The following is a 14,150-nucleotide window of genomic DNA, read 5'->3' on the forward strand; positions in this document are numbered from 1 at the left end:
TGACAAAGACTAGATATGATGGCGTGTCTGGTGTTCGTGAACATGCTATGAAGCTTACTAATTGGTACAACAAGTTGAAATCTATGAAAGTGGAGCTTGGAAGTGATTTTCTAGTTTGGCAAGTGTTGGACTCTTTTCCTTCTGAATTTGATGTTTTGAAGACTTCTTATAATGCGCAAAAGGAAGAGTGGTCTATTGATGAACTTGCAACCATCCTTAATCAGGAGGAGCAGACTATGAGGAAGGAAAAAATTCAAGTTGTTCAGATGATTTCCCATAAGAGTTATGACAATAAGAAGAATCATTTTAAAGGGAAGAGTAGCAAGCCTCAATTCAAGAAGAAGGGGAATAATAATTTTGGACCTTCTCCAATCCATTAAAATGGTGAACCATCTGGTGTGAAACAGAGATTCAATGGCAGTTGCAAGCATTGTAATGTGTATGGGCACAAACGATCTGACTGCTTTAAGTTCAAGAAGTGGCTAGAGTGGAAAAAGAAAGGTATTCATCTAGCTCTAGTGTGTTTTGAATCTAATCTTGTTGATGTACCTTCTCATACTTGGTGGTTAGATTCTGGGACGACTATTCATATTACAAAATCTGTGCAGGAGCTCAAAACGAGGAGAAGGCCAAATGATGGAGAGGTGTCTGTTGCAGTTGGAAATGGAATGAATGTTAAAGTAGAACATATAGGAGTAGTGGCTTTGAAATTAAGTACTGGACATGAATTGATTTTGCAAGATACTATTTGTATACCTTCTATGAGAAGGAATTTGATTTCAATTTCTGTTTTGGATAATTGTGGTACTCTTTTCAATTTAGATCAAATAAAGTTGTTTTTCTATTATAAGTCTATTGCTGTTGGTTATGGTGTTAAGTTGAATGGCATGTATATGTTGAATCTTGATCCTCTTTCTATTGAACAACAATATTCCAATGTTAATAATGTTGTTGGGCAAAAACGTGGAAAAGTTGTTGAGAATTCTTCTATGTTATGGCATAAGAGATTGGGACACATATCACGATAAAGGATGGAGAGATTGATCAAGGAGAACATTCTTCATGATGTGGACTTCTCTGATTTTAATACTTGCGTTGATTGTGTGAAAGGGAAGCTCACTGCTGGAATAAGGAAAAAAAGGATTGCTAGGAGTGAAGGAATACTACAATTTATCCATACAGACATATGTGGACAAATTACTCTCATTGCTCTAGGAGGATTTAGATATTTTATCATGTTCATTGATGACTTCTCTAGATTTGGTTGGGTTTATCTGCTACGTGAGAAATCAGATTCTTTGGATGCTTTTAAAAATTTTTAAGCTGCTACTGAGTTAAAGTTCAACTCACAAATTAAGTGTGTTAGGTCAGACAGAGGTGGCGAATTTTATGGAAGGTATGATGAAACTGGTAGAAATCTTGGTCCCTTTGCAAGATTTTTACAAGATTTTGGTATTGAAACACAATATACTATGCCAAGCACTCCGCAACAAAATGGTGTCGCTGAAAGGCGAAACTGTACTCTCATGGAGATGGTTAGGTGTATGCTTAGCCATTCAACTCTTCCTGATTTTTTGTGGGGAGAAGCATTGAAGACAGCTGCCTATATTTTAAATCATGTGCCTAGTAAATCAGTTCCAAGGACTCCATATGAACTTATGACAGGGAGAAGGCCTACTCTGAAGCATTTTCGTGTTTGGGGTTGTAAAGCAGAAGTTTGGCTCTACAATCCAGAAATAAAGAAGCTTGATTCAAAGACAATTAGCAGTTTCTTTGTAGGATATTGTGTAGGCTCCAGGGGTTCTAGATTTTACTGTCCCACTCATACCACCAGAGTTGTTGAGTCTGACCGTGCTGTCTATTTTGAAAATAATTCAGAACATGTTATAAATCAGGAGCCACGTATTGTCAACTTTAGAGAAGAACATGTCACTATTCCTGTGCCTATTACTTCTTTGTCTGAGCCTATGCCGACTGTTGTAGCCCATGATGAAACCACTGATCCCATTGTTCATGCTAATATTGATCCAGATGTTGATCATAATGTTCAGAATCTTGATATTGTTGTGCCTCAATTGAGGCGATCTGAAAGTGTTCCTAGATTTACTGGACCTACTAAGTTCAGGGATTATTTTGTTTATTTGCAAGAACATGAGTTTACTTGTATTGAGGATTCTGATCCCATTACTTTCCATGAGGCCGTTTCTAATTCTCATGGTTCACAATGGTTAGATGCCATGGAAGATGAATTGGCTTCCATGCAAAAGAATGGTGTATGGGATTTGGTGGAATTGCCCAAAGGTTGCAAACCTGTTGGTTGTAAGTGGGTCTTTAAAACCAAACGTGATGCTAAAGGAAGAATAGAGAGGTACAAAGCCAGACTTGTTGCTAAAGGATACAACCAAAGGGAGGGCATAGACTATAAAGAGATGTTCTCTCCTGTCTCTACTAAAGACTCTTTTCGTATTATTGTGATGGCGTTGGTTGCTCATTTTGACCTAGAACTTCATCATATGGATGTAAAGACAGCATTCTTGAATGGTGATTTATTGGAGAATGTCTATATGAACCAACCTGAGGGTTTTGTTGAAAGTGGTAAGGAACATATGGTCTACAAATTAAAAAGGTCCATTTATGGTTTGAAGCAAGCTTCTAGACAGTGGTATTTGAAGTTTGATCATATTGTAAGCTCTCTTGGCTTTAAGGAAAATGTAGTTGACCAATGCATTTACCTAAAGAATAGTGGGAGAAAAATTGTTGTTCTTGTTCTTTATGTCGATGACATCCTTTTGGCTAGTAATTATGTGTTTCTAAATGATACTAAATAGATGCTTATAACTCATTTTGATATGAAGGATCTTGGTGATGCATCTTTTGTTTTGGGCATCGAGATTCATCGTAATAGATCTTGTGGTATCCTTGGGTTGTCTCAACAAGGATACATTGATAAAATCATGAACCGGTTTAATATGCAATTTTGTAAGCCCTGTGTTGCACCTATTCAAAAAGGTGAAAATTTTTCTAATTCCCAGTGTCCTCAAACTGAAAATAAAATGGTAGAAATGGAGAAAATCTCTTATTCTTCTGTTGTTGGTAGCCTTATGTATGCTCAAGTTTGTACACGTCCTGATATTGCTTTTGTTGTTGGTGTACTTGGGAGATACTTGAGTAAACCTGGTATGGCATATTGGCAGGCTGCAAAGCATGTTTTGAGGTATCTAAAAGGTACCAAAGATTATATGCTTACATATAGGAGGTCAGATCATCTTGAGGTGACAGGTTATTGTGATTCTGATTATGATGGTTGTCCAGATGATCATAAATCCACATCAGGTTATGTATTCATGTTAGCTGGAGGAGCTATCTCTTGGAAGAGTGTCAAACAGACTCTTATAGCCACGTCAACTATGGAAGCAGAGTATATAGCTTGTTATGAGGCTACACGTCAAGCAATATGGTTGAAAAACTTTATTGCTGAATTCGATTTCGTGGAAAGCATCTCTAGGCCTCTAACTATATATTGTGATAATTCTGCAGTAGTTAGTTTATCTCTCAATAATAAAAGCTCAAAGCGAACAAAACACTTTGAGACAAAGTTTACGTTTGTGAGAGAGAAAATACAAGAGTTTAAAACTCGTGTCGGGCATATCCCTACTGAGCTTATGATTGTTGATCCCTTAACAAAAGGGATAATTGTTAAAGTTTTTGTTGATCATGTAACCCGTATGGGTGTAATAAGGTCCCTTTAATATTTTAGATTAGTGTGAGTTTATTCTTATATTTTGTTATGACCTCGTATTTATGATGTTTTTTTGTGATATTGATAATATTTGAGACATTATTCAAACAATAGTCATTGTTGTTTCTTTTTGCCATATATAATTATTTTGTCCAATTTAAATTATTATGACTATTATTGTATATGCATATACTGTGATGGCAAATTATGGAGACATTTTGGACCCAGTCTCAATATTGTTGTTGTAATAAGATTTATTGAATCTTATGAAGCATCTTGGATGGATGCTTGGGTCATTTTGTTGGGAAAATTGCACTTTGTTTACAGCTTGGCATGCTTTCTCATTTGTCCATATTCCACTTTGTTGTTGAATAACTGGATATAAGTATCTTATAATGTATGATCTCACTACTCCTTCGAGTATGATTTTCTGCATTGTTGAGATGCTTATAGTTCGTGTTGGTTTATTTTGGCATCTTGTTGTGACCATATATTGTTGATTAATAATAATCTAGAATAATATGATGTTTTGATTTATGTTGTCCAAGTGGGAGATTGTTGGATATTTTATGAGTGGACTAACATAAATTAATTCATGCTGTAAAATTTTGTTTAAATCCAGATTAATTAGATGTCAAAATTATTGAATTATATTGTTTAGCCCATATTATAAATAATTATTGTTATTGGGCTTATCAGCGGATATGGTTGTATGATTATTATTATTGGGTTAAGCTATAGTGGGTAGGTTTGACTCATTTGATTATTAACTAGAGAGGCCCTGCTCCTAACCACTTCAGAGTAACTGTTGCTCCATTGAGACAACTTACGTGAAAGATCTGAAAGGGTGATAGGAGGAATTTTCTTGTGTCTCTTTCATCAATCGTAGAAAGCACTCAGTCATGGACTCATCAACTTCAACTGTTCCGAGTAATTCTAACACTGATCTCATTATAGTATTTCTTTATCACTTGTCATATTAAGAATTAGATTATAATTTTTCCTTCATGTTTACACAATTGTAGTTTGCGTAGAGCCATGGTTTGGTATTGTGGTTGACACTCATCTTCACACTATTTATTTTTGTTACAATAAAAATAATATATCAAATAGTGATATTGTTATCAAGTCATGTACGTGCATACTAATAAGAATTTTCTCAATGGCTGATCATGAGCAATTCTACAAATAGATTTCAATCTCACTTATAATCTAAACCTTTAAGACATTAGATTATAGCTTGTTATATATTTATTTTGAATAAACTTGTTAAGTTAAATGATATTTTCAAATAACTTAACCTATACGAGAGTAACGGATCCAATACCGAACTGGGACAAATAGCCTTTACGGCACTCCATGTGTGACTTAAGTCCTCCTTCCATGCTCCCACACATATGCCCAGGCCCTTGACTCCTGTAAACGTTTGTAACATAGTGATTAAATACTTGTTTACGAGACATGTTATGAAAAATTTCATCAATCAAGTTATGTCATCAATATTTTAAATATTTTTTTGTTTTATATAAATAAAAATTTACTTTTTTGCTTTTACTATGTATATATATAAAACATTAAGCATGACACAACATCTCTAGCGTGGGACATGTGATTCTAAATAATTGCTCATACATAGCCTCCCCATCTTATCCAATAATGCATGGCAGTTTAGAGATAAGACCGTGGCTACAATACAGTAGTCAGTCTTCATCTCACAGTACAGCTAAACTCAGATAGCGGAAATGGCTGTGTCTCTTGCTGTTGATCAACTGCTTCCACTACTAAGGGAAGAAGCCAATCTGCTCAAAGGCATTCACAAGACAAAATATGAACTTGAAAGCATCCAAGCCTTTCTCAATGAACATGTATTGTAGTGGAATAAATTATAATTTTGTTACTCTTATAATACCCTTACTTCAAAAAATGTATTTCTAATATATTTTTCATACTTTACAGCATTATAAGTTTAGCAAATGATTATTATCAAATAAAAAAATAATTATATGTATACACATTAAATTAAAGCATTCCGTAAGAATAAAAGTAAACAATTTATATTATTTATAAAATGTGAGGAGTTATTTTTGGCATACCAGCTAAGACCCTCACATTTAAAAAAATTATAATAGTAATATGATACTATTTTTATTTTTTTTTTTTTTGTGTGTATCTAAGTTCATCTAACTAAATATTTCTTAAAAATTAAATTTTAATCATTTAAATCTATACTTTTTATTTAAGTATTATCAATCTAGTTTTAATTGAATTATATTTAGATTTAAATATGACTACTAATTTTAAATTAATAAAAAATAAGTAAGAATAGATATATCACTTTTTTATTATAAAAATTATTTACTTATCAATCAATACAAACTACAAGATTCATTAAATTTAAAAAAAAATTATTTTTTAAAATATATCTATTAAAATGGAAATATAGGCTACCTCAGGTTTATTATTTTAATGGATAAATCCAAGAATAGCAAATGAAATGATTGACGAATATAAAATAGTAGCAATACCCGTGAATATAGGTATCAGGGGAAGGTTCCCAAACATTAGAATATTCCAAATGATTTGGTGGAAATATCTTCTGAATCTTCAAAAAATGTAAGCGCTTACCATTGGCAATTCGTTGCCAACTTGCCATTGGTGGTATTGTATCTAGCAAAGATAAAATTGCATCTGAATGGGAAAGGTTAAGTAATAATCTATGTTCAGAGTTTAAGTCAAAGTATAACTAAAATTTGATGTTTTAGTGATGATGGTTTGCCTTATTATCTTAAATCATGCTTGTTAATTGTATTTTGGAATGTTTCCTGAAGACTATGAAATTAGATTGGAAAGACTCATTCAACAATGGATAGCTGAAGGGTTTGTTAAATATGAAAGGGAAAACCCTTTTTTATTCTGTTAATCTTCATTCCATTTGGTGGTATTGATGATGGTAAATATAATGGATCAAGCTCATTTGAGGGAGTGAGGCCAATATATTTTGAAATGATGTAAGAAATTCTGTCAAAATCTTACTGAATTTCTCATTTGAAAGAATTTACTGTTTCATATGCTTATTTTTAAATAGATTTATCAAATTAAAATATATTTTTAAATAATTTAACCTGTGTGCGAGTGACAGAACTAGAATCGGATTCTGGCAAATAAATTTCTGTGTGCTCTTGATTAATAATAAACAATCATGTTGTCTCAAATAATTGCTTATACATTCTCTCATCCATCTTATCCAATAATGCATCGTAGTTCAGAGATAAGACCTCCGCTACAATACAGTACCCTGTCTTCATCTCACAGTACAGCCAAAATCAGATCTAAACTCAGATGGCGGAAATGGCTGTGTCTCTTGCTGTTGATCATCTGCTTCCACTGCTAAAGGGAGAAGCCAATCTGCTCAAAGGCATTCACAAAGAATTTGCAGACATAAAAGATGAACTTGAAAGCATCCAAGCCTTTCTCAAGGACGCAGATAGAAGGGCAGTGGCAGAAGGAGAAAACACAGATGAAGGAGTCAAAACATGGGTGAAGCAGGCGAGAGAAGCAGCTTTTCGGATAGAAGATATCATTGATGAATATCTTATCTACGTTGGAAAGAAACCTCATGATCCCGGATGTGTAGTCTCACTCAACAAGATTGCTCACTTGATCAAAACTCTGATTCCTCGTCACCGAATAGCATCTGAGATTCGGGATATTAAGTCACATGTCCGAGGAATCAGGGAAAGAAGTGAAACATATTCTTTCGAACGAGGATCAAGTAGTTCTGGAGGAAGCCAAAATGTAAAATGGCATGACCCCCGAATCGCCTCCCTCTTTGTTGAGGAGGCTGAGCTTGTGGGCTTTGAAAAACCAAGAGATAAATTGATTGGTTTGTTGGTAGAAGGTCCAGAAGAACGCACTGTCATCTCTGTGGTAGGAATGGGAGGACAGGGTAAGACCACTCTTGCAAACAGAGTTTTCAACAACCCGAAGGTGACTTGCCACTTCGATTTTCAAGCATGGATCACAGTATCTCAGTCCTACAGTGTGGATGAGTTGCTGAGGAACCTGTTGCAAAAGCTTGGCACAGAAAAAGAGGAGACTATTGAAATGGATCAAGAAGCATTGATTAAAGAAACGAGAAACTGCTTGCAACAGAAGAGGTATGTTGTCGTGTTTGATGATGTATGGAATCCACATTTTTGGGATGTTATTCAATTCGCTCTATTGGATAATAAAAATGGAAGTAGGATACTTATTACAACTAGGAAAGAAGATGTTGCAATGTCTTGTAAGAAATTTTCTTCTGTTCATGTGCACATGTTGGAACCTTTATCTCATGAAAAATCTTTGGAGCTATTCTATAAGAAGACATTTCAACATGATTTCAATGGACGTTGTCCAGATGATTTGGTGGAAATATCTTGTGAAATCGTTGAAAAATGTAAGGGCTTGCCACTAGCAATTGTGTGCATTGGTGGTCTTTTATGTTCCAAAGGAATATCTACTGCACTTGAATGGAAAAGGTTTTGTAATAATCTAAGTTCAGAGTTGGGGAATAATTCCAGTATAAATAAAATTTTAGGCTTTAGTTATGATGATTTGCCCTACTATCTTAAGCCATGCTTGCTGTATTTCGGAATGTATCCTGAAGACTATGCAGTTAGATCGAAAAGACTCATTCGACAGTGGATAGCTGAAGGGTTTGTAAAATATGAAAAGGGGAAAACCTTGGAAGAAGTTGGACAGCAATATTTAAGAGAGTTGGTTGGTCGAAGTTTGGTGCAAGCACGTTCATTTACCATTGATGGAAAAGTTAGTGTTTGTCAAGTTCATGACTTGACCCGGGAGATGATCCTTGAAAAATGTAAGTATTTAAGATTTTGTGAGTATATTGGTGAAGACAGTGAGCTAGTGTCAAGTGGAGGTATAACTCGGCGCCAATCACTTAAAACCACATCTTATGTTTCCATGGAAAATATTGAGGGCTCACATGTTCGGACACTGTTTTTCTTCTTCAGTGATATAAAGCCTATTTTCTCAACCAGCTGGGTGGAAGAACTCCCCAAGAAATACAAGCTATTGAAGGTACTTCATTTTGAAACGGCTTACAAGTGGTTTTTCTTTCCCAAAAGTTTGGGAAATTTCATGCACCTTAAGTATTTAAGCTTCGAGTATTTACCCATTGATAGTCTTCCAAAATCCATTGGTAACCTCCAGAACCTAGAGAGCTTGAATATAAGCGGTACACTCATCAGAATCTTGCCAAAGGAAATCTACAAGCTTAGAAAGCTAAGATATCTTTCGGGAACCCTGCTGAAATTGATTCAAATGAAGGATGGCATTGAAGGAATGACTTCCCTCCAAACATTGAAGAAGGTGAGTATAACCTATGATGATAGATTTGAGCTAATTACTAGAGAGCTAGAAAAGCTGAGGCAGTTAAGGAGCTTAAGCCTGATTGATATTGCCACAGAACATGAAAACGCTCTTTGTTCCTTACTAAATCAGATGCAACACTTGGAGGAACTATGTATTGGTTTTGGTTTGTTTTTTGGTGGTGTTATTGATTTGAGTTTGGTTTCATCCCCTCCTAAGTTTCTTTGGAAGCTTCGCCTTGAACTGAAGTTGAATAAGTTGCCAGAATGGGTTCAAGAGCTGCCAAATCTTGCAAAATTAACCTTGCGTTGGTGCGAGTTAATTGAAGATCCACTGAAATCATTAAAAAATCTTCAAAATTTGATGTACCTCGATATTGGATTCGAAGCTTATGTAGGTGAAAGTTTGCATTTTCAAGGAGAGTTTCAGAACCTAAAGGAACTAAACCTAAGTCGTTTAGATAACTTGAATTCCATTGTCATAGAGAAAGGAGCAATGAGTTCTTTGGAAAGGCTAACCTTTTATAGTCTTTTCTTACTCAAGACCGTACCCATTGGCATTCACAACTTAGAGAAACTTCAAGTTTTCCAAGTGGAGGGGGAGATGTCAGCTGAATTTTTGGACAACATTGCTCCTGATGGAGGACAAGATCGCTGGATCATACAGCATGTGCCCTATGTAAGCATTGATGCTCAGGTTATGGAAACCAAACCTTAGAAATAAATAAAAGGTTCGCCTTTTCTTCCAAATAACTGCATTATGATATTCTTGGTATTGTGTACTATTTGCTCATAAGGACAAGGACAATGTAAGCTTTATCTAATTCTTAAAATCGTTTCTCTATTTTCGAGTTTTTTTATAGTGCATGGTCAAGTTTTGCAAAACTTCTAGAAAAGCTTTTATAGAGAAAAAGAAAAGTCACTGTAAAAATAAATAAAACTTTTTTTGTAAGTTAGAACTTATCTTTTTAAAGTTTTAAAAAGTTAAATGAAAAAATTTATAAAAAGATAAAGAAGCATAGATTATTTTTAACTTATGAGAGAAAATTTATTTAATTTTTATATTGATTTTTTTTACAATGCTTCTTTAAAAGTTTACCCAGTAGAGATTGAGGATAAAAATTTTCTAATCAGCATTAAGAAATTATGATAAGGTATTGTTTTGGGCCCTCAAAAGCTATTTTTGCATTGCTGCACAGGTACATCAGTTCCCAATTGAAGAAGATATGTAGTTACATTTCTTTAGTAAAGAAATATGAAACCTCTGATTAAATGAATGACTCTGCTTTTGATTCAATTTGTTTGTGATGTACATGCATGGATCATTTTATGAGAGTTTTTCCTACAAGGACTGTAAGACCTTATTTTTCTGTTAAAATATGTCCTTCTGATGTTGAACAAGGAAACTTAAGTTTCCTATCATTTCGTAATTTTTCTAACGTTTAATTCCTCGCTCTGTTAATTCTACTGCTTTCTGCATAATGTCTTTCTCTTATGGATGTTTTCATTTTATTATTGTTAATCTACATCGAGAGCTATTTAATTTCTTTCTTAATTTGCATTGTAAAAACAGTCTCACCTATGTAATGCTCTATACTAAATATAGTGCTTTAAATTGGCAGGTATTAGACTTCCCAGGTATGGAAATTCAAAATCTCCATGTGGCCTTCGACACCAACTAGAGTTTGTGGATTTGTTGAAATCAAGTGTAAATTGAGTTTCACATAGAATGAGATATGGGCAAGTTAGGGATCTATAAAGAGATAGACCCAAACACCCATTACATTAAAGTTTTGGAATTGAATTGTGATGTTCTACCTGTTATGAGGCTCTCTACCTAAAAAATTGTCCATCCAACCGATGTGGGTAGAAAATGTCAAATCTTAGTTGTAGAGTTGTCTTCCCTTGACAAAGAAATATGAAACCTGTGAAAAATGAATGATTTCTTGTTTGGATTCAACTTCTTTGTGATGTCTCATGTTATGAGTTTTTCTCTTATGGATTCTAAGACCTTGTTTATCAGTTAAAATCTGTAGTTTTAATGTTGAACAAGGAACTAGAGCTTCATATAATTTCTTTGTTTTTCTAGGATTTTACCTGCTTTTTTAATTCTATTGTTTTCTGAAAAATTTCCTCTAGATACATACTCTTTCTCTTATGGATATGTTTTCATTCATTACTTCTTTATCTTGGTTACATAACTAAAAAAAAATGCATTATATGGTCCTTCTTCTAAGTTATAGCAGTTTTCAGCTAACATTTAGATGAGAATCAATTATAAGTTAGTAACGACATGCTCATGTGAAAAGATCGCTTGTATAAATGGACAAACTGTAACATTGTTATTTGGACAAGAAATGACAGAGAAGGTGAGCGTTTTGAAGAAGATGCTATCCAAGTTAGCATATATATAATTACTGCATTTTCCTTAGGAAAAAACTTAAATCCATTGCAGATAGCAGATTCCAGAGTGATACTTACTGATTATCAGTAATAATTCTTCATTTTCAACAAATATACTAAAAATTTATTCTATCCGAATTTTGAAGGCATAAAGCTATTGATATTAATTAAATATTCAAGAAAATTTAATCCTGTCAAGGTGTTCAAAAATAGAGAATATGTGAATTTATTTTTTTTTAAAAAAGGAATAACATTTTTAATTCAGAGTCTCGTGGATACAATTCTTCCCTCCTCTTATTTTAAGACACAATGGAATAAAATCTTCTACTTCAATTATTTTGCAAAAGAAAATTTGTTTTATCATGGAACCTCTTTTTGAGAAAACAAAATATTTCCATAAAATATACGTTAAAATAATGAAAAAAAACTATATACACTATCAGTAATATTATTTTTTAATTAAAATTCATCCCATAAAATAGAATATTGATTGCTGAAACACAAATTTTAATTCCCAAAAGAAATTTATAATCTCATTGGATATCGGAAATGGATCTCTCTCAATTTAATAACATTAATAACCACTCAGTTGTTAGAAATTAAGAAGAAAAAAAAATCAATTTTAGACTAAAATAAATTGGTACGGAATGAAATATAATGGAGTAAAGATTCTATTTCATTACTTGGATACTATGATGGAATTTAAAAAAATCGATCCACTGTTTGGATAGTAAACAAAGCGGAATAAATTATAATTTTATTATTCTTATAATACCCTTACATTGAAAACATGTATTTCTAATATTAATTTTACACTTTACTGCATTATAATTTTAGCAAATTCTTATTATCAAATAAGAAATTAATTATATGTATAAAAATTAAATTGAAACATTCCATGAGAATAAAAGTAAACAATTTATATTATTTATAAAATGTAAGGAGTTATTTTTGGCATACCAGCTAAGACCCTCAAAAAAATTATAACAGTAATATGATACTATTTTTTTTTTTTTGTGTGTGTGTATCTAAGTTCATCTAACTAATTATTTTTAAAAATTAAGTTTTGAAACATGTATATTATTTAAATTTATACATTTTATTTAAATATTATGAATCTAGTTTTAATTGAATTATATTTAAATTTAAATATGACAACTAATTTTAAATTAATAAAAAATAACTAAGAATAGATATATCACTTCTTTATTATTATTAAAAATCATTTACATATTAATCAATACAAACTACAAGATTCATAAAATTTCAAAAATTATAACAAGAGTATTATCTTACATTTTCTTTAGAAAATCCTCAGTTTTTTAAATTTTCAAAAAAAAAATTAAACATATCTATTAAAATGGAAATATAGGCTACCTCAGTTTCATTAGAGACAATAGGGGAAGGTCCCCAAACATTTGAAAATATAATTTTCAAAGGAGCACTTGTTTTAATACAAGACACAGAGAAAGGAATTTTGTCACTTTTGTTACCTGTAAACCTAATACTCATTCAGAAGGACTTGAAAAAGTGCTACAGAAGGACATATTTTAATGCACATTTGTTTTAATGGAAATGGAGTATGCAAGTTCTGGTTGTTGCTTGTTTAACCCAACAATGATAAAAAAAAAAACCTCAAAATATGTAAAATTTGTCATAATTTCTCATTAAAACCAAAAAGAACTATTCTTTTGGGTACAATTTCCACCATGCTGCAAGAAAATGGCCATGTGGCATCATTTTCTTTGTTATATATTTGCAACTTATTTAAATATTGGCTACGTAATATGGTATGGATACGGTGACAACTAATTAATGTTAACAAATTCTAAGCTCAGTTGAAAGATTGAACTGAGCCAAGATAGTGGCATCACATGCTAAACCTGTCTCTGAAACTAGAGCAAATTGTGTGAGTAATTCAAATTATAGTACTCTACCCATTATCATCCTAATCACGTGATGTTTTTCTATTGGTACAACTAATTACAATGACAAGCATGGTCCATATAAACAAATATAAATTATCCATATGAAACTTGCTGAATACATATTAAAGATGAATTAGGGAAGAGAAAACTAAGTCCTCTTCTTACTATATAATCTTGAAGAACATAAAGTTTTGATCTCATCACCAGAAAGCCAAAAATAAAATGGCAGAAATCGCAGTGTCCTTTGCTCGTGAGCATTTGCTTCCTCTGTTTATGGAAGTAGCCAATATGCTGAGAGGTGTTCCTAAAGAAGTAGAAGACATTAAAGATGAATTAGAAAGCATTCAAGCTTTGATCAATGATGCTGATAAAGTGGCTGAAGCTGAATCTGAAGAAGATAAAAGTCGTGATGGAATCACAAAAAGGGTGAAGCAACTGAGAGAATGATGTTCCATCAATTTATTGAGATTTTCAGAGTATAAAGACATCCAAAACCCTTTAAAAAGTTATTTTGAGTAGTCTTTTTCTTTGTCTTCATTAGTTGTTTATGTTATTGCATTTTCTAAATGTTTTGCTGGAATTATGAGCGCTTCTCCACCGCCCAGGCGAAATTTACTAGTTTTATTTTGCTCTCAGGTAACCGGCATCCTAGGCACCCAAATCGCAACGCCTAAGCCATGGTGTGCTGTGCTCTCTGGTGACCTGCAG

At 32.9% G+C, this 14,150-nt stretch overlaps 1 protein-coding gene across 3 annotated transcripts; it reads left to right on the top strand.

Annotated features, from left to right (window-relative positions):
* The first annotated feature begins 6,274 nt into the window (after positions 1 to 6,274).
* LOC113856283 (disease resistance protein RPM1-like) lies at positions 6,275 to 11,490 on the top strand. Of its 3 annotated transcripts, none has more exons than XM_027488036.1 (3): positions 6,275 to 6,352; positions 7,001 to 9,842; positions 10,734 to 11,490. In XM_027488036.1, the coding sequence occupies exon 2, from the start codon at positions 7,079 to 7,081 to the stop codon at positions 9,827 to 9,829; it is 2,751 nt and encodes a 916-aa protein (XP_027343837.1). In that variant the 5' UTR covers positions 6,275 to 6,352; positions 7,001 to 7,078; the 3' UTR covers positions 9,830 to 9,842; positions 10,734 to 11,490. The 3 variants fall into 3 exon arrangements, with proteins under 3 accessions (XP_027343837.1, XP_027343836.1, XP_027343838.1); XM_027488037.1 differs by lacking the exon at positions 6,275 to 6,352 and adding an exon at positions 6,529 to 6,747 and having other exon boundaries at positions 10,734 to 11,246; XM_027488035.1 differs by lacking the exon at positions 6,275 to 6,352 and having other exon boundaries at positions 6,400 to 9,842; positions 10,734 to 11,250.
* The last annotated feature ends 2,660 nt before the right edge of the window (positions 11,491 to 14,150 follow it).

This window comes from Abrus precatorius, unplaced genomic scaffold (genome assembly GCF_003935025.1).
Source record: "Abrus precatorius isolate BTA unplaced genomic scaffold, Abrus_2018 Scaffold11, whole genome shotgun sequence".
NCBI classification, from domain to species: domain Eukaryota; kingdom Viridiplantae; phylum Streptophyta; class Magnoliopsida; order Fabales; family Fabaceae; genus Abrus; species Abrus precatorius.